The sequence below is a fragment of the Hemiscyllium ocellatum genome, chromosome 24, assembly GCF_020745735.1.
Source record: "Hemiscyllium ocellatum isolate sHemOce1 chromosome 24, sHemOce1.pat.X.cur, whole genome shotgun sequence".
Lineage (NCBI taxonomy): Eukaryota > Metazoa > Chordata > Chondrichthyes > Orectolobiformes > Hemiscylliidae > Hemiscyllium > Hemiscyllium ocellatum.
In genome coordinates, this window is record NC_083424.1 from 17,299,106 (window position 1) to 17,320,372 (window position 21,267).

At 42.1% G+C, this 21,267-nt stretch overlaps 1 protein-coding gene across 4 annotated transcripts in view; it reads left to right on the forward strand.

The window, feature by feature from the left end:
* The first annotated feature begins 12,467 nt into the window (after positions 1 to 12,467).
* Positions 12,468 to 21,267, forward strand: part of trafd1 (TRAF-type zinc finger domain containing 1) — a 41,304-nt gene continuing 32,504 nt past the window's right edge. Inside the window, exons 1-3 of one of the 4 annotated variants that reach the window (XM_060843535.1) lie at positions 12,468 to 12,708; positions 16,666 to 16,729; positions 20,636 to 20,771. In XM_060843535.1, coding sequence (XP_060699518.1) covers positions 16,686 to 16,729; positions 20,636 to 20,771 — 180 coding nt within the window. In that variant the 5' untranslated portion in view covers positions 12,468 to 12,708; positions 16,666 to 16,685. Of the gene's footprint in view, positions 12,709 to 13,340; positions 13,474 to 16,665; positions 16,730 to 20,635; positions 20,772 to 21,267 lie in introns of those variants that run through there. The other 3 variants (XM_060843532.1, XM_060843533.1, XM_060843534.1) reach the window with 3 other exon arrangements.

Below are 21,267 nucleotides of genomic sequence, written 5' to 3' on the forward strand. Positions count from 1 at the left end.
TAGGTGAATTGGCCATGCTAAATTGCCTATAATGTTCAGTGATGTGTAGGTTAGGTGCATTTTTCAGGGGAAATGTAGAGTAATAGAGTAGGGGAATAGGTCTGGATGGGTTACTCTACAGAGGGTCTGTGTGGACATGTTGGGCCAAATGGTCTGTTTCCAAACTGTAGGGATTCAATGATCTATGATCTAAAAGAGTAGAATTTAAAATTGAGAATTTAGAAGAGAATATTTTTGTGTAGATGATCAGGGAAAGGGAATTGTCTGGATATGAAAACCAGGAGGAGAGAAGAACCTTGGACAAACTAAATGTGTGGAGTTTATAATCTGGTGTCACGCCGAAATATGGACAAGGGTCCAGAGGAAACCATGTTTCACCAATTATGAGCCGAGGCAGGGATAAATTTAGGAGCTGTTTTGGAGGTGGAAACAATAACTCTTGGTGATGATGCAAATATCTTCTTGAATTGATCTCAGACTCCATTATATGAAGGATATTATTAAGCAGGAGAGGATTCAGATGAGATTTACCAGGGTGTTGTCATATGGAAGGTAGGAGTTATAATTAGAGTGTGGATGAGCTGGGTTTTCTTTCACTGGAGCATGGGAGATTGAGAAATGACCTTATGGGGTATAGGCAAGATTAATGGGAGGTATCTTTCACCTTGGATCTGAGCTTTAGGACTAGGGAAGCATAATTTTAAGATGAAAGGAGAAAGATTTAAAAAGGGCAACCTGTGTAAAAGGGCAACCTTTTTACACAGATAGTAGTTCATGTATAGAATGAACTTATAGAGGAATTGGTGACTGTAGGTATAGTTACAATGTTTAAAAGACATTTGGATAAGTACATGAATAGGAAATGTTTGGAGGATTATGGTCCAGGCACATGTAGGTAGGACTAGGTTAGTTTGGGATTATGGTTTTCATGGTCTGATTGGACTGAAGGATCTGTTTCCTTCCTGTATGACTCCATGATTCTATGAGGCACCATGAAATTTGTATACACATACATTGGACTGTTATGGGGAGCAGATGAAAGGCTGATTGTACATAGAAAACGTGATGAGAGATGCAGGACAAGACTATTTGTCTCAAAGAACAACAACTGAAAATTGGCACCAAAGTGGCATATATGCCAAAAGGGACCAGTGACTGGAGGAATGCCACTATTATAGTTTAGCAGGGAAAGCTGCCAGGGAACTGCAAACATTAGTTAAAGGTACAAGATGAGGCATATGATCCATGGATTGGCAAACAAGGTAAAAATACAAATTCTGAAAGTGGACCTGGAAGTGAACATGACCTGAAGGAAAAAAAAATAAACTTCTGAAAGGAATTCTGTTCATAGGAGAGGAAAATCTTATAGTGGTAGTTCAGAACAAGATAGGAGGTTGAATAGAGGTTGTAGTTTGACAAGTTGGGAATGCTGTAAGAGGGTAAGACCTTATGATCAAGATGTTTTAGTGGTTACAAACAAATTAGAATATGTTGATAAAGGATGCCAAACAAGAGGAATTAAAATGCTGGTAAAAATATGACATATAAAATGGGGTATCAGATAACTACCTTTATCATACTGTTGGATATGTACAGTGAGAATACTCCCTAGTGAAACCTCCAAGACTAAAGCCAGACTAGTGGCTATGGGGTTTAAAGAAAAACTTGGTGATGAAGATGTTGGAGTAGGTTCCCTTAACTGCAGGAAATATAATCTTGAAGATCTTCATCATTCTTTTAGCAACAGAATCCTGGGCAAATACTTCCATTGGTATAAAAGCTGCATTATTGCAGGGTGAAAACTTTCAAAGGGATGGAACCACCTAATGTAGCAGATGATAAAGAAGGGAAGCTATGGAAATTGAACAAATGTGATTTACGTTGAAACATTCAGTCTGATTACTGAAAGCAAGTTACATTCAACATAAGGCAGATTTAACAGTGTCCCACAGGTATCAAAAGAAAAACTAGTATCTTTATGAATGACAATTACGATTTCCTGTGCAGAATTTCGATGGAATTGGTGCAATTGTAACAGATAAATTAAGATGGGAAATTAGAAGAAGTTGATGTTAGAAGTCTGAATTGGGGTCTTTTGTGTTGGACATTATCCAGAATACGTCAGGAGAATATTTGGATCAAATCTTATTTGGAAAGCATTAAACACATCCGAATAAAATGGGTCAAGTCTACAGAGAAAAATTGCTTTGCATTGAGGGAAGAAGCAGACCAATTAAGAAGTTTGATTGGACAATTAACTTATTTATACATTCTGTGTTTACAGAATACCATGATAAAACATGCTGTTGTTGAGAAAATCCTGACAGTAAATACATTATAAAAATTAAATATAGAAAATATCCATTCAGTTTACAACCTTGTGTGACCAGAAGATATCATCAAATCTTTTTTAGCTTTGCGTAATGTGCCATTCTTCTGAATTATTATTTGAATATGGTGGAGTTTCTCGTATTCTTAGTGGGAAAAAAATATTAAATGTTGTCCATCGAGCTAAGAAGCCAACAAAATAAAAATGATAGTTAGAAGTTCCTCAGCAGGTGAAAGATTGGCACTACTATACAAGGCAGTGTGAAAACATTTGCTAATAGAATGTTATATTGATAACCATTCTCTTTGGGGAAAGGTACATTTGACACAGTATATAGCTGAAAAAAGATTGAGAATTGGCCTTACTAGCATAAAAGAAATGCTAAAACGAAAATGAGTTCACCCAAATTGCCAGTTGTCAGATTGTTTCACAAAAAAAAGATGAATGCTCCAAAAATATTATTGAAGTTCCTTGAGGCAAGGAAGAATTATAAGAACATGAAAAGCAAATATTTTGCTTGGTTTGTTTTGTCATTAAACATTTGTTTGTGTTTAAAGAAAGAAGAAGGAATACTAAAGATTTGTTTGTATCATAAGTAATATGGAAACAAATAATTTTGTTACAGATTGGCTGTTTTATAAAGTAGCTGAAAATGTGTTGCTGGTTAAAGCACAGCAGGTTAGGCAGCATCCAAGGAACAGGAAATTCGACGTTTCGGGCCAGAGCCCTTCATTCGAAACGTCGAATTTCCTGTTCCTTGGATGCTGCCTAACCTACTGTGCTTTAACCAGCAACACATTTTCAGCTCTGATCTCCAGCATCTGCAGACCTCACTTTTTACTCAACTGTTTTATAAAGTAGCATAGAATATGAAAATTATTTTGTTAAATTTTCTTGAGATCAAGGATTGTTTTTATGTCTTCAAAACATTTATTTAAAGAGAAAAAGGGAATCTGTTAACATAATAAGTAGTTAAGCAGGTTTATCGGGTAAATTGATTATATAGTTAACTGTGGAGAGAACAGGTTAACTGGAGGGGTCCTCTGGTGGCACAATGTGTCTGGTGTCTCTGCTCCTGGACCAAGAGACTCAGATTGAAGTCCCACCTCTCCAGAGGTATGTAACAACATCTCTGAACAGATGGATTAGAGTCATAGAGTCATAAAGATGTACAGCATGGAGCAGATCCTTTGGTCCAACCCGTCCACATATCCCAACTCAATCTAGTCCCACCTGCCAGCACCTGGCCCATATCCCTCCAAACCCTTTCTATTCATATACCCATCCAAATGCCTCTTAAATTTTGCAATTGTATCAGCCTCCACCCCTTCCCCTGGCCGCTCATGATTAGGAGAAATGGGTTAAATAAACAAAAAATTAAAAAGGAAAAGTGGGACTGGGGTGTGGAAGGAGCTTTTAGACAATTTGGTGGTAAACTTCTCCTTTATTCACTGACTGAATCTGAATTGACAGCGGCCAAAGTTTCAAAATAATATGGAAACAAGAAGGAAATTATTTTCTCAATGGATCATCAGTATTTGAAATTGTACTCCTCAGCAAGTAGTGGAGGAAGGCCATTGAATATATTCAAGGCTGAAGAAAACTGACTTTTGATTGACAAGGAAGTCAAGGGTTATGAGGGAAAAACAGGAAAGTGGAGATGGGTCCACAATCAGTGCAACCATTATCTTACTGAATAATGGAGCAGGCTATAATGTTGTGGTTCTGTTCGCTGAGCTGGGAGTTTGTGTTGCAAATGTTTCGTCCCCTGTCTAGGTGACATCCTCAGTGCTTGGGAGCCTCCTGTGAAGTGCTTCTGTGATGTTTCCTCCAGCATTTATAGTGTTTTGAATCTGCCGCTTCCGGTTGACAACTGGAAGCGGCAGATACAAATCACTATAAATGTTGTAGAAAACATCACAGAAGCGCTTCACAGGAGACTCCCAAGCCCTGAGAATGTCACCTAGACAGGGGACGAAACGTCTGCAACACAAATTCCCAGCTTGGTGAACAGAACCACAACAACGAGCACCCGAGCTACAAATCTTCTCATAAACATTGAGCAGGCTACAATTTCTAATGTTCTTAACTCTAAACCTCTCTGTTTATTCTTTCCCTCACTTAAAGTTATAATACCATTCCCAATATCAGGTTTGTAAAGATTTATTCATTTTGTGGGATGTGGTAAGGCTGGCTGGCCCTCACTGACACTCTTTACAAACCCACCAACTCCCTCAGCTACCTGGATTACACCTCTTCCCACCCTATCTCTTGCAAAAATGCCATCCCGTATTCCCAATTCCTCTGCCTCCGCCGTATCTGCTCCCAGGAGGACCAGTTCCACCATAGAACACACCAGATGGCCTCCTTCTTTAGAGACCGCAATTTCCCTTCCCATGTGGTTAAAGATGCCCTCCAACACATCTCGTCCACATCCCGCACCTCCGCCCTCAGACCACACCCCTCCAACTGTAATGAGGACAGAACGCCCCTGGTGCTAACCTTCCACCCTACCAACCTTTGCATAAACCAAATCATCCGCCGACATTTCCGCCACCTCCATAAAGACCCCACCACCAGGGATATATTTCCCTCCCCACCCCTTTCCGCCTTCCGCAAAGACCGTTCCCTCCATGACTACCTGCTCAGGTCCACGCCCCCCACCCTCCCATCCTGGCACCTTCCCCTGCCACCGCAGGAACTGTAAAACCTGCGCCCACACCTCCTCCCTCACCTCTATCCAAGGCCTTAAAGGAGTCTTCCACATCCATCAAAGTTTTACCTGCACATCCACTAATATCATTTATTGTATCCGTTGCTCCCGATGCGGTCTCCTCTACATTGGGGAGACTGGGTGCCTCCTAGCAGAGCGCTTTAGGGAACATCTCCGAGACACCCGCACCAATCAACCACACCGCCCTGTGGCCCAACATTTCAACTCCCCCTCCCACTCTGCCGAGGACATGAAGGTCCTGGGCCTCCTTCACCGCCGCTCCCTCACCACCTGGAGGATGCCTGGAGGAAGATTGCCTCATCTTCCGCCTCGGAACACTTCAACCCCTGGGCATCAATGTGGACTTCAATAGCTTCCTCATTTCCCCTTCCCCCACCTCATCCTAGTTTCAAACTTCCAGCTCAGCACTGTCCCCATGACTTGTCCAGACTTATCCGACCTGCCTAGCTCCTTTTCCACCTATCCACTCCACCCTCTCCTCCTTGACCTATCACCTTCGTCTCCTCCCCAACTCACCCATTGTACTCTATGCTACTTTCTCCCCACCCCCCCCAGCTTATCTCTCCATGCTTCCAGCTCACTGCCTTTATTCCTGATGAAGGGCTTTTGCCCGAAACATCGATTTCGCTGCTCGTTGGATGCTGCCTGAACTGCTGTGCTCTTCCAGCACCACTGATCCAGAATCTGGTTTCCAGCATCTGCAGTCATGGTTTTTACCTTTTTACAGCATTTATTGCCTGTCCCCAGTTGCCCTTGACAAGGTGGTGATGAGCTGCATTCTTGAACTGCTGCAATCCACCTACTGTGGATTGACCCAGAATGGCATGAGGGACGGAATTCCAGGACTTTGACCCAGTGACAGCGAAGGAATCATGATATATTTCCAGTCAGAATGGTGAGTGACTTGGAAGGGAACTTGAAGGTGGTGGTGTTCCCATATATCTGCTGCCCTTGTCCTTCTAGCTGAAGGTCGTCATGGATTTGGAAGGTGTTGTCGGAAAATCTTTGGTGAATTTCTGCAGTGCGTCTTATAGTTAGTACATACTGCTGCCACTGAGCATTGATCATGGTGGGAATCGATGCTTGTGGATGCAGTGCCAATCAAATGGGCTGCTTTGTCTGCGATGGTGTCAAGTTTCTTGAGTGTTGTTGGGGCTGCACTCATCCAGGCAAGTAGGGAGTGTTCCATCACACTCCTAACTTGTGCCTTGTAAATAGTGGACAAGCTTTGTGGAGTCAGGAGGTGAGTTAGTCACCACAGTATTCCTAGCTTCTTACCTGCTCTTGTAGCGACTGTGTTTATGTGGTGAGTCAAGTTGAATTTCTGGTCAATGATAACCACCAGGATGTTGTTGGTGGGGAATTGTCTCTTATTTGTGATGTCATAGCCTGCTGTTTGTGTGGCACAAATGTGACTTGCCACTTGTGAGCCCAAGCCTGGATCTTATGGCTTTTGAATATGCTTCAGTATTTGAGGAGTTGCGAATGGTGCTGAACATTGTATAATCATCGGCAAACATTCCCACTTCTGACCTTATGATGGAGGGTAGGTAGTTGATTAAGCAGCTGAAAATGGTTGGGTCGAGGACACTACCTTGATGAACTCCTGCTCGGATGTCCTGGAGGTGAAACGATTGACCTCCAACAACTATGACCATCTTCCTGTGTGTCAAGTATAACTCCAACCAGAGGTGAGTTTGCCCTTGATATCCACTGATTCCCATGCATATCCCACGTCTAACACACCTAACTTATACATTCCTGAACACTATGGTGTAATTTAGCATGGACAATCTACCTAACTTGCATATCTTTGGACTGCGGGAGGAAACTGGAGCACCCACAAGAAACCCATGCAGACACGGGGAGAATGTTAAAATTTCACAGACAGTTGCCTGAGGGTGGAATCAAACCTGCGCTCAGTGCTAACCACTGAGCCACCATGCTGTCCCATTGATAGATACCATATCACAAGGGACATTTTGCATGTGAGCAGGTGAATGCTCAGGGCTGAAGGAATAAGATCGTGATGTTTTCCATGTTGGAACTGCATGCAAATATTCCTGTTTGGCTCAAAAATCAATGTGAGGGAGCCAACAGAGAAATGACTGAATTTTACACATTTCAGATGCTTATTCTTGACCCAAACATTTCCATCTTATCTTATCAACTCTCTCCCCTTTGCAATGAGATGCTATTGAAATCCTACTTCTTTGACTAAGCTTTGAACTATTTGTTCAAATGTCTATTTATGTGGTTTAGGGTTGAATTTTTCTTGAAAGTGCTTGTTATTTTGGGGTATTATAGAAATAGTGGAGAGTGTGGTGCTGGAAAAGCACAGCAGATCAGGTAGCATCCAAGGAGCAGGAGAATCAACGTTTTGGGCATAAGCCTTTCATCAGGAATGCGAATCCATCCATTCCTGATGAAGGGCTTACGCCAGAAACGTCAATTCTTCGACTCCTCCGATGCTGCCTGACCTGCTGTGCTTTTCCAGCACCGCACTCTTAACTCTGATTTCCAGCATTTATAGTCCTCACTTTCTCCTAGTATTATAGACGTACAGTAGGGAGATGATGGCTTAGTGGACAAGTAATATAGAGACTCGAGTAATGTTCCCAGGACTTGGGTTCAATCCCATGACAGAAGATGGCGGAATTTGAATTCAGTTAGAAATCTGGAAGCAAAAACTTTTTAGGGAAGAAAAGCTGCTGGTCTATTTGTAACTTCAGACCCAAAGCAATTTGGTTGACTCTCATTGTGCACAGCTCTGGATATCACATGATAGGCAGGATATGAATGCATTGGAGAAAGTGCAGAAGTGTTTTACAAGAATGGTTCCAGATATGAGGTTAGGTTGAAGAAGTTGGGGTTGATCTCCTTGAAAGAAGGTCAAGATGAGAATTGATAGAGGATTTATAAATCCTGAGATGGCTAGATAGAGTAGATGAGGAGAGACATTCTGCTTGTAAAAGGAACAAAATTTAAAGTGATCAGTTAAAAGAAGTGTGGAAAAATGTTTTCACTCAGTGAGTAGTTAGCTTAATGAATACACTCTGGTATGGATAGCACTTCCTGCAAGTGTGGTAGAGGCTGGTTCAATTAAGGCATCCAGGAAGACTTTCGATAATTATTTGGATAAAAATACTGTGCAAGGGGGAAGAAAAACAGGTGATTAGCACTAGGAAATGATATGATATTCGTTTAAAAGCCACACATTCATTTGTGGGCAGCATGGTGGCTCAGTGATTAGAGCTGAAAATGTGTTGCTGGTTAAAGCACAGCAGGTTAGGCAGCATCCAAGGAACAGGAAATTCGATGTTTCGGGCCAGAGCCCTTCATCAGGAATGAGGAGAGGGTGCCAGGCAGGCTAAGATAAAAGGTAGGGAGGAGGGACTTGGGGGAGGGGCGATGGAGATGTGATAGGTGGAAGGAGGTCAAGGTGAGGGTGATAGGCCGGAGTGAGGTGGGGGCGGAGAGGTCAGGAAGAGGATTGCAGGTTAGGAGGGCGGTGCTGAGTTCAAGGGAATCGACTGAGACAAGGTGGGGTGAGGGGAAATGAGGAAACTGGAGAAATCTGAGTTCATCCCTTGTGGTTGGAGGGTTCCCAGGCGGAAGATGAGGCGCTCTTCCTCCAGCCGTCGTGTTGTTATGTTCTGGCGATGGAGGAGTCCAAGGACCTGCATGTCCTCGGTGGAGTGGGAGGGAGAGTTAAAGTGTTGAGCCATGGGGTGGTTGGGTTGGTTGGTTCGGGCGTCCCAGAGGTGTTCCCTGAAGCGTTCCGCAAGTAGGCGGCCTGTCTCCCCAATATAGAGGAGGCCACATCGGTGCAGCGGATGCAATAGATGATGTGTGTGGAGGTGCAGGTGAATTTGTGGCGGATATGGAAGGATCCCTTGGGGCCTTGGAGAGAAGTAAGGGAGGAGGTGTGGGCGCAAGTTTTGCATTTCCTGCGGTTGCAGGGGAAGGTGCCGGGAGTGGAGGTTGGATTGGTGGGGGGTGTGGACCTGACGAGGGAGTCACGAAGGGAGTGGTCTTTGCGGAATGCTGATAGGAGAGGGGAGGGAAATATATCCGTGGTGGTGGGGTCCGTTTGGAGTTGGCGGAAATGACGGCGGATGATACGCTGTATACGGAGATTGGTGGGGTGGTAGGTGAGAACCAGTGGGGTTCTGTCTTGGTTGCGGTTGGAGGGGCGGGGCTCAAGGGCAGAGGAGCGGGAAGTGGAGGAGATGCGGTGGAGGGCATCGTCGATCACATCTGGGGGGAATCTGCGGTCCTTGAAGAGGGAGGCCATCTGGGCTGTACGGTATTGGAACTGGTCCTCCTGAGAGCAGATGCGGCAGAGGCAAAGTAATTGGGAATATGGGATGGAGTTTTTACAGGGGGCAGGGTGGGAGGAGGTGTAGTCCAGGTAGCTGTGGGAGTCAGTCAGTTTATAGCAGATGTCTGTGTTGAGTCGGTCGCCCGAGATAGAAATGGAAAGGTCTAGGAAGGGGAGGGAGGAGTCTGAGACAGTCCAGGTGAATTTGAGGTCGGGATGGAAGGTGTTGGTAAAGTTGATGAACTGTTCAACCTCCTCGTGGGAGCACGAGGCAGCGCCAATACAGTCATCGATGTAGCGGAGGAAAAGGTGGGGGGTGGTGCCAGTGTAGTTACGGAAGATGGACTGTTCCACATATCCTACAAAGGACCCCACCACCAGGGATATATTTCCCTCCCCTCCTCTATCAGCGTTCCGCAAAGACCACTCCCTTCGTGACTCCCTCGTCAGGTCCACACCCCCCCACCAACCCAACCTCCACTCCCGGCACCTTCCCCTGCAACCGCAGGAAATGCAAAACTTGCGCCCACACCTCCTCCCTTACTTCTCTCCAAGGCCCCAAGGGATCCTTCCATATCCGCCACAAATTCACCTGCACTTCCACTCACATCATCTATTGCATCCGCTGCACCTGATGTGGCCTCCTCTATATTGGGGAGACAGGCCGCCGACTTGCAGAACGCTTCAGGGAACACCTCTGGGACGCCCGAACCAACCAACCCAACCACCCCGTGGCTCAACACTGTAACACTCCCTCCCACTCCATCGAAGACATGCAGGTCCTTGGACTCCTCCATCGCCAGAACATCATAACACAACGGTTGGAGGAAGAGCGCCTCATCTTCCGCCTGGGAACCCTCCAGCCACAAGGGATGAACTCGGATTTCTCCAGTTTCCTCATTTCTCCTCCCCCCCACCTTGTCTCAGTCGATTCCCTTGAACTCAGCACCGCCGTCCTAACCTGCAATCCTCTTCCTGACCTCTCCGCCCCCACCTCACTCCGGCCTATCACCATCACCTTGACCTCCTTCCACCTATCACATCTCCATCGCCCCTCCCCCAAGTCCCTCCTCCCTACCTTTTATCTTAGCCTGCCTGGCACCCTCTCCTCATTCCTGATGAAGGGCTCTGGCCCGAAACGTCGAATTTCCTGTTCCTTGGATGCTGCCTAACCTGCTGTGCTTTAACCAGCAACACATTTTCAGCTCTGATCTCCAGCATCTGCAGACCTCACTTTTGGCTCAGTGATTAGCACTGCTGCCTCACAGAGCCAGAGACCCAGGTTCAATTCCTGCCTCAGGCAACTGTCTGTGTGGAGTTTGCACATTTTCCCTGTGTCTGTGTGGTGGGGGTGCTCCGGTTTCCTCCCACAGTCCAAAGATGTGCAGCTTAGGTGAATTGGCCATGCTAAATTGCCCGTAAGAGAAAGTGAGGACTGCAGATGCTGAAGATCAGAGCTGAAAATGTGTTGCTGGAAAAGCGCAACAGGTCAGGCAGCATCCAAGCAGCAGGAGGATCGATGTTTCAGGCATAAGCCCTTCTTCAGGAATGAATTGCCTGTAGTGTTAGGTGAAGGGGTAAATGTAGGGGAATAAGTCTGGTGGATTGCTCTTTGGAGGGTCGGTGTGGACTTGTTGGGCTGAAGGGCCTGTTTCCACGCTGTAAGTAATCTAATCGCTGCACGATCCACTGAATGGCTGTAACAATACTCTGATTCTGTGAAGTTTTTGTTGTTGAGACTGGAAAAATGAGTCTAGAGTATGTAAAAAATGGGGAACCAAACATGATCACAGGGTAAAGTTGCTGAATGGTCTTACAATAGTAGGTGATTATTCTGGTCCCAGGCAAAATCTGAAATGATATAACTTAGCGACTCACATTTTGTATACAATAAAGTAAACAAATAACTGTAGATCCTGAAGATCTGAAACACACAAAAGCAGAAATTGCTGGAGCAGGTATGGCTGTTGAGAGAGAAAAGAAGAAACAGAAGAATCTGAAGAAAGGTGTTTGGACTCAAAATATTGACTCTATCTTCTCTTCTAAAATGCTTCTAATATCTAGTTCACCTTGGTGTTGATTTGGTCTGACTATATAAACCTCCACTCTAAAAGCAAATTAGTATGGCAACCACCTCAAATACTATAATTGAGATCGTACACTGTTTGTGGGTGTTGGGCTTATATGGCTGGACAGCTGGTTTGTGATGTAAAGTGATGCCAACTATGAGGTTTCAATTCCTGCCCTGGCTGAAGTTAGTATATTGTCAATATACTAAATTCAAAACTTGATTGGAATTTGGTATTTCTTGGGAAATAATTTAAACTGATTGACCTAATTCAAATTTGTTTTTGTCTCCAGGCAACCAGCTACACTAGCTGCTGGACCAAAGATTACATTGTATATTGTTTAGAACACAGGTAGTTCTGCCAGCTTTTAACTTTCTTAAAGGTACAGTACACCCACATCTTCCTAACAACCATAACGAACTCTTCTTCTCAACTTTTCCCCTCACATGAAGTCTGATGGCCCTCAGGTTAAACCACCACCAGGTGATTCTAATGAGAGATTAGCCTGATAGTCTGGTAGGGCTATGACAAGTTTACATTTTACTCTGTGTCTTTTTCTAAAGATACTGCCAGACCTGTTGAGTTTCTCCAGTAATTTCTGTTTTGTATGTTTCACATTATTTATAATTTACTAATTTTCATTCTCTGGTCTTAACAGAAGAACTTGCCTCTAAAGGAAAAGTCAATCTCTTGAAACGTTTACTGTGCTTCTCTTGCTACGCCTGCTAAGAATTTATAGCAATTTTATTTTCTTATTTCCAGCAATATTTCTGCTTGTGACTACCAGTGAGACCTCCCAGTCTCAGGAGGTCAGTACTGAGTTAGGCGGAGACTGTTGGATACACTACCCTCTTGACCTGGCAAGAGCTGTGTTGGCGAGCCGGGCGCTGCGGTTTGGGGCGGGGAGAGAATATCTGCGTCATCGTGATGGACGCGCGAATGAACCTATCGCCTGTCGAGAGCGGCCGCCGGTTGGGCCAACGAGCAGCGGGCAGAGGGGTGGTGCCTCCGGCGGTGTTTGCGGCCGGGTTTGTTGCTGAGGTGAATAAACAGCCGAGAGCCGGCACCCCATCAGTGAGAGGAATGTTGGTGACAGCTCTGCTGCGTGACGGAAGGGTGGTGTCGAATTGAGGAGGGGAAACGGGGTAGTCTTATCGGGTGTTCTGGGTATTTTTTCCCCCATTACCTCCCCCTCTTTTCTTTTCCCTTTAGACTCATTGGAGTGTTTGAGGAGCTACTTCAGCCAAGGACGGTGAGTGAGGGAGGGGGGGGGGGGGTGACGGCGGCCGTTTCCGCCCAAAGGAGGAAACAACTGTCTGTTCACAGAGACAAGCGAGAATATACACATAGAAACAAAGATAATTCATTTTAATTCCGTTCGAAAATCCTTTACGAATAAAAAACCCTCTGTTGAAGGGATTTGTGGTGACTGTCCTCCTGCCCTTGTGAAAGTGAACGTTGAGGCTCAGTTTAATTCCCCCCCCCTTAAAAAAACTTGAAAAGTTAACTGACCAAAAAAAACTTGATTTTCATTTGCAAAGTCGCGAGTCTTATTTTAAGTTATTTTTCTTTGAAAGCGGCTTCCCTGTTGTCCAATGAATGGTTCCAGTAGTGACATAACAAGGGATCCATTTATAGGATGGTTCAAAGTGACGTAATTGGGGAACTACAGGAATGGCACCTTGGTCACTTCCTTGGACCTTCCATTAATGTTAAATATTGCCTGTTCATCGTTTTGCAGCTATTGGGTCTGAAGGGCAATCTTTCTTACAACTGACTTTATGCTGCAGTTGGTGTTGTTTTCTAGCAAGTTGGTTATTGTTTTGCAACTGCTTGTTCTGGATTTCGACTGTCAGGACCACTGCCAGAAATTTTTGATTGCTCCATCCCTTTTTGGTAGAATTGTCTGGTTCTGTGACAATTCAGTGCAGCTTTGCATAACTACTATTGATTTGTGGAGCAATGGAGAAAAAGAGGAGGTCATTTGGCTCATTGAACCTGCTACCTTTTTTCAAAAGTAGTTAGTTACTCCTTTATCTATGCTGTTTTATTCTCTAATAGCTGTCCTGTTTTGCTTAACTGTGGTTGAAACCGTAGACCGTTTTATGTTGTAATTCTCTCTGGCAGTTTAATAGAAATTGAGTGCCTTTGTGAAGCTTCCATTCTCCTTTTTGCCATAAACTTGCTGCATTCAGCAAATGTTTAAAATGTTGTGTCCAGGCAAATAATCAATTTATAAAGTGGCTTAATTAGATCCACTGGATCTTCGTAGACCATCTTTCAGCATCTAAAGAAATGTATTTTCAATGCAAATTCAAAGAATGAGATTTAAAGCTTCTCATCATGTACTATTTAACATGGAAATGTTTTACATGACTACCTGAACATGGAAATAAGTGCATTTCAGGAAGAAACTGTAGAACAAGAAGGCAACCTTTTTTATTTGTTTGTGCAATGTGGGCATTGCTGATTTATTGCCCATTCATGGCAGTTAACTGGTAACCACGTTGCTGTGTTTCATGAATACAAGGCCATTCCAGATGAGGATGGCACCTTTAGTTCTGTTTGAGAACAGTGGTAAAAGCACTTGGATGTTAAGCAATCAGCAGTGGGTGAAATGTTGTTCCTGGGCTCGCTTTATATTCCAGACTTTGAGATTTGAATCCCCAATTCCCACAATATTAGCCTGGGGTTCTGGATTCCTCATCTAGTGATATAACAGCGCCAGGGACCCAGGTTCAATTCCTGCCTCAGGTGACTGACTGTGGAGTTTGCACGTTCTCCCCGTGTCTGCGTGGGTTTCCTCCGGGTGCTCAGGTTTCCTCCCACAGCCCAAAAATGTGCAGGTTAGGTGAATTGACCATGCTAAATTGCCCGTAGTGTAAGGTGAAGGGGTAAATGTAGGGGAATGGGTCTGGTTGGGTTGCGCTTCGGCGGATCAGTGTGGACTTGTTGGGCCGAAGGGCCTGTTTCCACACTGTAAGTAATCTAATCTAATAATATCTTCCTAAATATGTTGCCTGATCGTAGAAAAGACAGTGGAAACAATCAGTGAAAATGCCTAAGTCCCAATTTTATTTTTAATATACCATTTGTGAATAGTTGATTTAGTACTGACTGAAGTATATTTAAGCTGAGCTGCTTGTAAATTACAATTGTTCTATTCATGGTGCATTTTAAATTGGATCTGTTCTGGATTCACCAATGCAACAGCTGGTAAATGGTCAGTGGGGAAAGTACAAGTGGCAGCACAGCAGGGTGACATGGCTATCAAGACAAAAAATCCTCAAGTTCACTTAAAAGCAAAATATTATACATGCCAGAGATCTGGAAAAAAAATCAGTGCAAGAGGAGCTCACCATATCTTGCAGCATCTGTGGGGAGAGAAATGGATCTAAAGTTTGAGTCCCATTAATTCTTTGGAACTTTGGGATCATTCATTTGCTGGTAACTTGGTTACTGATGGTGGCCTCTTAGCCATACTTTGTTGAGTCCATTTGTTCATGATTTTGGAGCAATGTTGCTCAACCACCTGTGCCCAAACATGAAGCAGCATTTTTTTTAATGCAAATTCAAGAAAAAGGGTTGTTCACTTCTTTTTTTTCATTAAAACTAGTTTTACTTTTAGGAGCGGTTCACATTGATTTTCATGCCTTTGTATCACAACTGTGTGTACTAAACTCAGCACAAAACTGAGATCTAAATGGGGTCTTAATAGCTCATTTTGTCTGTTGTCCATCATTAGAGGAGCTTGATGTTTGTTCTTAATGTGTCATGAACCTCAACCAATACAGAATAAAATATACAGTCGAGGCTTGATTCATCAAAAATAAAAAGGCTAAGATGAAGACCACCTTATTAATTTTTCTTTTCCCTCTGTGTGTGGCCAACAACTTATGTGGTTAGTGAAATCAATTGTATCATTGTTTACTTGCAATTTTCAAAGACATTGACACAAATTAGTAGAAACTTTTGGTGTCTTGGTTTGTTTCTTTTGACCTGGTAATTCTCTCGAATGGAAGAATATTACCTTTAATTAGATTACAAAATGTAATGGCTTACAGGATTACCACTATCATAGCAAGGTGCTTTCTTTGAAGACTTTAGAGATATATGAAACCTAAGCAGTCTTTTTGTCTGCTAGACGTGATCCTTATCAAGTAAGTTGCTTTAAAATATTGATGATTTTAAAGTTCTAGCTCTTGGTAATCCTTCTAAGTATTATTAAAGCGGATGCCTTTATATTTGTTTTTTCGTGAGCTGTGCTTTTGAAATGTGATGGCTGTTGGACTGTGAATCAGTGATCCTGGAATAGAGCCAGAAAGTTGGACTGAATTTCCAGTAAAAAGAAACTGAAAGCAGAACTTTTGATTCTGCAAGTTGAACTAATTTTATTAATTTGAGGGTCACTGTGAGTGATTAGACAAGTGCTAACTGGTAAAGTATCTCCACCAGTCTCTTTTTGGCCACAAAGTAGTTAATGGTGAATGTTACTGCTGCTGTAATAAAGGTAGTTAGTTTTAGTCAGTGAATGATAAGCAATTGTAGCTGTGCTGAATCAACATCCAGCTGCTGGTTAGGTAGAATTGTTGGGTCTAGCCATAAGTTCTGAGGGTGGCTGTAATGTATGCCAAGTCATTTTGTGCATACAAAATTTAATCTGTGAATTTCTCAATCACTTGCTTTGATTCTTAAGCATGGTGATGGATTTTTCAACAAGTTTGAGCTGTACAGGATTATGGTTAGATTGTTTGCTGGCATGTGTCACAGCTTGTTAAAATGATAAAGTGCTTGCTATATACACTCACAGGGTGTGGATTTGTGCCCATGGTTATCTTGTACTGTACAGGATTTTATGTCTCCACTCTGAGGCAGCATTGGATGGAGCTAAGGCAATGTGTCACCTTCCTGTTAGCAAAATTGATGAATAAACTTTGGGTGTTTTCCCACAGTGTAAGTAGATCAGCCACTCATGGGTTTCTACAGTCAGGTTTTTTTTGTTGTTTGGAGTTATTCTTTTGGTTGGAAAATAATGCTGGTGGTGAAAGAAGAAATTGAAGCTTAAAAGTCAGTGTTCCAAAAAGCTGTGATCTGCCCTGCCTATCTTTTCATTGGATGTTGGCTTGAGTTTTCTTTTTGCCTCTTCATACTTTCCTTATCTTTTCAATCAATAAGATCTGAGATACTCACTCACTATTTTGCTTTGTAGGGTTTTGAAGAAGAGTAAAGATGTCTGAAGATCAGGCTGAGGAAACTAGACTCTGTGCTAACTGGTAAGGGACTAACTTCGTTGTTCTTATCTTGATAAACTTCTGAAGTACCGTTTAAAAAGCTACTTTGGTTTAGGTCTGTCTCTAAGCTGGTTTCTGGGTGAAGCTCATGGGAAGCTGGGAAGGAATTTGAGAATTTCATCAGACCATTTAAGAACAATATATGACCAATATTGTCTGTCAGAGATGTATGTATTTGTTAATGAAATGTATTTTGAGAGCAATTGTTATCTTAATGATTCATAAGATTATTCAAGTACTGATTTGTATCTCTCAAAGTTTCTTTATAGATATGGTAATTAAGTCCCAATAATATAGAAAAGCAAAAGATTACTCATGAATAATTGGGAATAAGTTTTGGTAGAATATAATAGAGGTAACTAAAGGCTTGATCAAAGAGGTTGTCTTCATGGAATGTTCTTAAAAGAGAGGAGGTAAAGAGATTTAGCTAGAGAATTTCAGTGTTGAGAGCCATAAAATTACAGAATCCTTCAAGTGTGAAATCCTTAAAGTAAGGCCATTCAGCCCATTGAATTCACACCAACCCTACGAAGAGCATCCCATCCAGACCCAATCCTTACATTCAGGCTTTGTTCATGGCCAATCCACCTAACTAGCATGTTTTGGACTGTACAAAGAAGCTGGAGGAAACCCACACAGACAGAGTGTTAGCATAACGCACAGACAGGAACCTGAGGGGGGAATCAAGCTGGTGCTTTGGTGCTGTGAGGCTGCAGTGCTAACTGCTGAGGCCATTGTGCTATCCATGTTTGAAGGAATAGTAGTTTGCCATTAAGTGAGATGTGGAGGATGCATAAAGGTGTAGATGAAAGAAGATAATGAGGCTGGAGACATTTGGGAGAGTTAGGATGTGAGTGGAATGAAGTACTCAGATGAGAAATTTAAGTTAGAGATGTTACCCTATAGCCTCTGAATCTATCACCTATCAGTGAATGCAAGAATTGATATGGGATAGAGTATGATACATCACCAGTTTAGATGAGTTAAAGATTCTGAAAGATGGTGGCTCTCAGGTAACTTTGGATCAAGAAATAACAGATGCAAATCAAGGTTCTGGCAATTGATTCATTGTCTGGGGTAGATAGCATGTTGGGCTTTGGCGAAAGAGGTAGGCCTGTTATGATGGAATATAATAAAATTATAAACTGTGTTCAATAGAATGTCGAGATTCAATCTGTGGTATTGCATGAACAGGCTGTATAGATGATGCTGAGTTGATAGCAATGAAAGTATGACTTTGGTCTGTCTTGTGTGAATGGGTGAAATTGTAGTGCAGATAGGACTAGATATTAGACAAGAAGTTAATCAGTGCAATCAATAAAGCCATTTTGAGAAATGTCTTATACAAGAAGCTTCAGTGAGGTGGTGTGAAATCCTGTAAAAAGGCTGGAAGGGTAGAAGCTGCTGATTGAAAATCTTTTCCCTTTTAACAGAAGGACAAGAGTTAGAGTTCTTGTTTAAAAGGGTCCATCAATGTGCTAATTATTTTCACATTGTCTCATGAAGCTAGGTTTCACTGGATCAGTGATGCTACTTTGTATCTTCACTGTGAAACAAAACAGCATAATCAATCAAATCAAACCTTCCCGTATTCCGTGTCAACACCACCTGTTTCAGGAAATGACAATATTCTTGCTAAGGTCACACAGGAGTGCAATTGTTCCCCCTCGTTTTGCTGTCATACACTGAGTCAGAACTTGACAACAAACCTTCCATAAAGTAAGATGCTTATACAGCATGTATCTATGAAAGACCTTATTTTTACAGTTTTCATTAATAATGAAACCTAGTTGGAGATTTGAATTATGGTGATGTCTTTGGGTTGCCTCAGTTTTTTGACTTGTTTAAAGGTATTGTTTAAAGGAAGTAGAAAAGAACAGTGGTAGTTATTGCCAAGACCAGTGAGTACATAAGATTATTCAATTAATGACCAATGTCTAGAAACTATTGGTTTGTAAACATGGTACTGGTTCACTCGGGCCTCCAACCAGATTGTACGCTCACTTATGATACCAGTTGTTTCTTATAAAATAAACTTCGAGATTTAAAAAAAATCAACAGAAGCAAAATGCACAAGTGACAAAAGTGCTGTGGTAGAGTATTTTAGAATTTAGAAATGTGATACTTTGCCATAGTAATTGCTACCATTTAAAGTCATAGTATTGGCACAGGAGGAAAAGGTCCATTTCCACTCTGTGGAATTTACAGAACATTGGAAGCTGGATTTCACCCTACTTTCCCAGGGTGTAAAGATTGCCTGAATGCAAATAGTCTCCTGGTGTCTGGCTGTCCCCGTGGTTTATTTTTACCACTTTCTGTTTCGAATCACCCGTTTGTTAGTTTTTTTTTCTCTATTGATTATACATTGTGTACAATTGTGTACATTGAATAGGAGACTGTTGTGAGGCATAACGCTTTAGAAAAAAATGGGAAGATGTAAATTGAAAGCATTCAGTATTCTCAAACAATTGATAGACTATCATGCGTAACTAGTTTTTAGCCTGTTATTTTTGGTTATTACAAATGAGTTTAATTCTAGCCTTATTAATATGGAAAGGATAACAAATTATATTAAGAGGAATTCTTACTGTAGTGTATCTCCATAAATTTCTTGTAGTCTTAGCTAATACAATGAGGCATTTATTTTTATAACTTGCATTTTCTAGCAACCAAATTGAAGTCTTGGGGTTGAAATCTTCAGAGTGATTTGGATTTGTGAAATTTTAATTAAAATAAAAGTAAATAGATGTCTGTTTCTGTCTGTATCTGGAAGCTCTCGTGCCTTTGCAATAAAATTCTAGGATTCACTTGGACTCTGCCTCCAAATATTAACAGTAAGTTTGGAACAGAGTTTGACTGGATTCATGAGCATTCAACTATGCAAATGGAAAGACATTTGAAGTTTTACAGAGTAAAGGTACAGAAAAATGGACAACAACAGCTGGAAATGGTTTTGAATGAGGACTGCCAGAGGACTATTTGTGATCCGTAATAAAAATACCAACTCCAGGTTTACTATCCAAGTGAAATTGCCACTTCACGACCATTTCCCATGGCACTACTGCCAAACTTTAGCACTCTCAATCACTTTATAATTACTATGAAAGCCAAACTGCATACTATTTGTTGCTGCCACACCCTCTCCCCCCTTGCCAAAAGTGAGCATGATACTATCTCTCATGATGAGCAATTGTTAATAGGTGACATGGTGCAATCTGATAATATTTTAAAGAGTATGTTGTTTTCATTGATTATTGGGCAACTTTCTCTGAATCTCTTGCTGTGCTGAAATTTTGGTGATACTGCCCACCTTCTGAAAGCCACATATGTTCCAATATAGGACTTTCATCACACATGCCTTAGTTGGATAGGTTTGTTATCTTCATGAAATTGGGTTCAGCGTTCTTGAGGAAAAGTTTAGGTATGGGAATGCTCTTGTTCGCCATCCAGCAGTACTTGGGTGAAATACAACTAGGTACTTGAAAGGGGTGTGTGTGTGTGTGTGGTGGTGATTTTTGTGGTTACTCCACCATATCATGGGTTCATATGAATTCCAACTGTGCAGATGAATAATGGAAAGTGAAGATTTGCTGTCTTCTCAACACGTGTGCGTGCACACAATCGGTGAGGAAGACAGGAGCAAGCAGTATTGAAGGTGTTAGTTTGTGAAAGAGGTGGTTGATCAAGGATCACCTGGTCTGTTTCACTTAATTACAGCAAATAGTGTCTTTGTCAATTATGACATTTTGGTGAGTTTGTTTAATTTGTGTTGCTTGATGTTTTGTTGACAGCTATGTACCTTCAATTTAGATGTACAAGTGGAACCAATACTATCTCCTCTTAATTGCTGGGTTTACATCATTAGCATGTCCTCTATTTTCCTTTCAGCCAACGAGACATTCCTGCAACTAACTTCACCATTCATGAAATCCACTGTAGAAGAAACATTGATCTTTGCAGGTATTGTCATGAACCCTTTCCTAAATCTGAGATGGAAGAACACTTTGAAACAGAGCATGCATTGGTAAGTTCAGTAGAATGATAGTGTTATGGTAAATATTTACACTGCTCTTGTGTGTCATTCTCTGTTGACTAATATTTTTTTCCTAGTTTCCATATATTTATGTGAATATATTGTTTCATCAGTCTTGGCTGTCCTTGTGTGCCTCAGTCAAAGGTGATGTCTTCATGTAATCTAAAGTAGTGCTGGTAGGCCACCTCACTATTGTATCACAGTTCTTTCTTTCTTCCCCAATTTAAGAAACATAGAAACATTTGAGCAGGAGTGGACCATTTGGCCCTTTGAGTCTGCTTTGCCATCCTTGATCGTGGCTAGTTACCTAACTGTTCCTGCTTTTTCTCCATAAATCTTGATTTATGGAGAAATGTCTAACTCCTAATTTGAAACAATTTAGTGTTTTGACCTCAACCACTTTCTGTGGCAGAAAACTTCACAAGTTAACCCCCTCTCTGGATGAAGAAATTCCTCCTCCTCTCAGTCCTAAATAGCCTGCTCCATA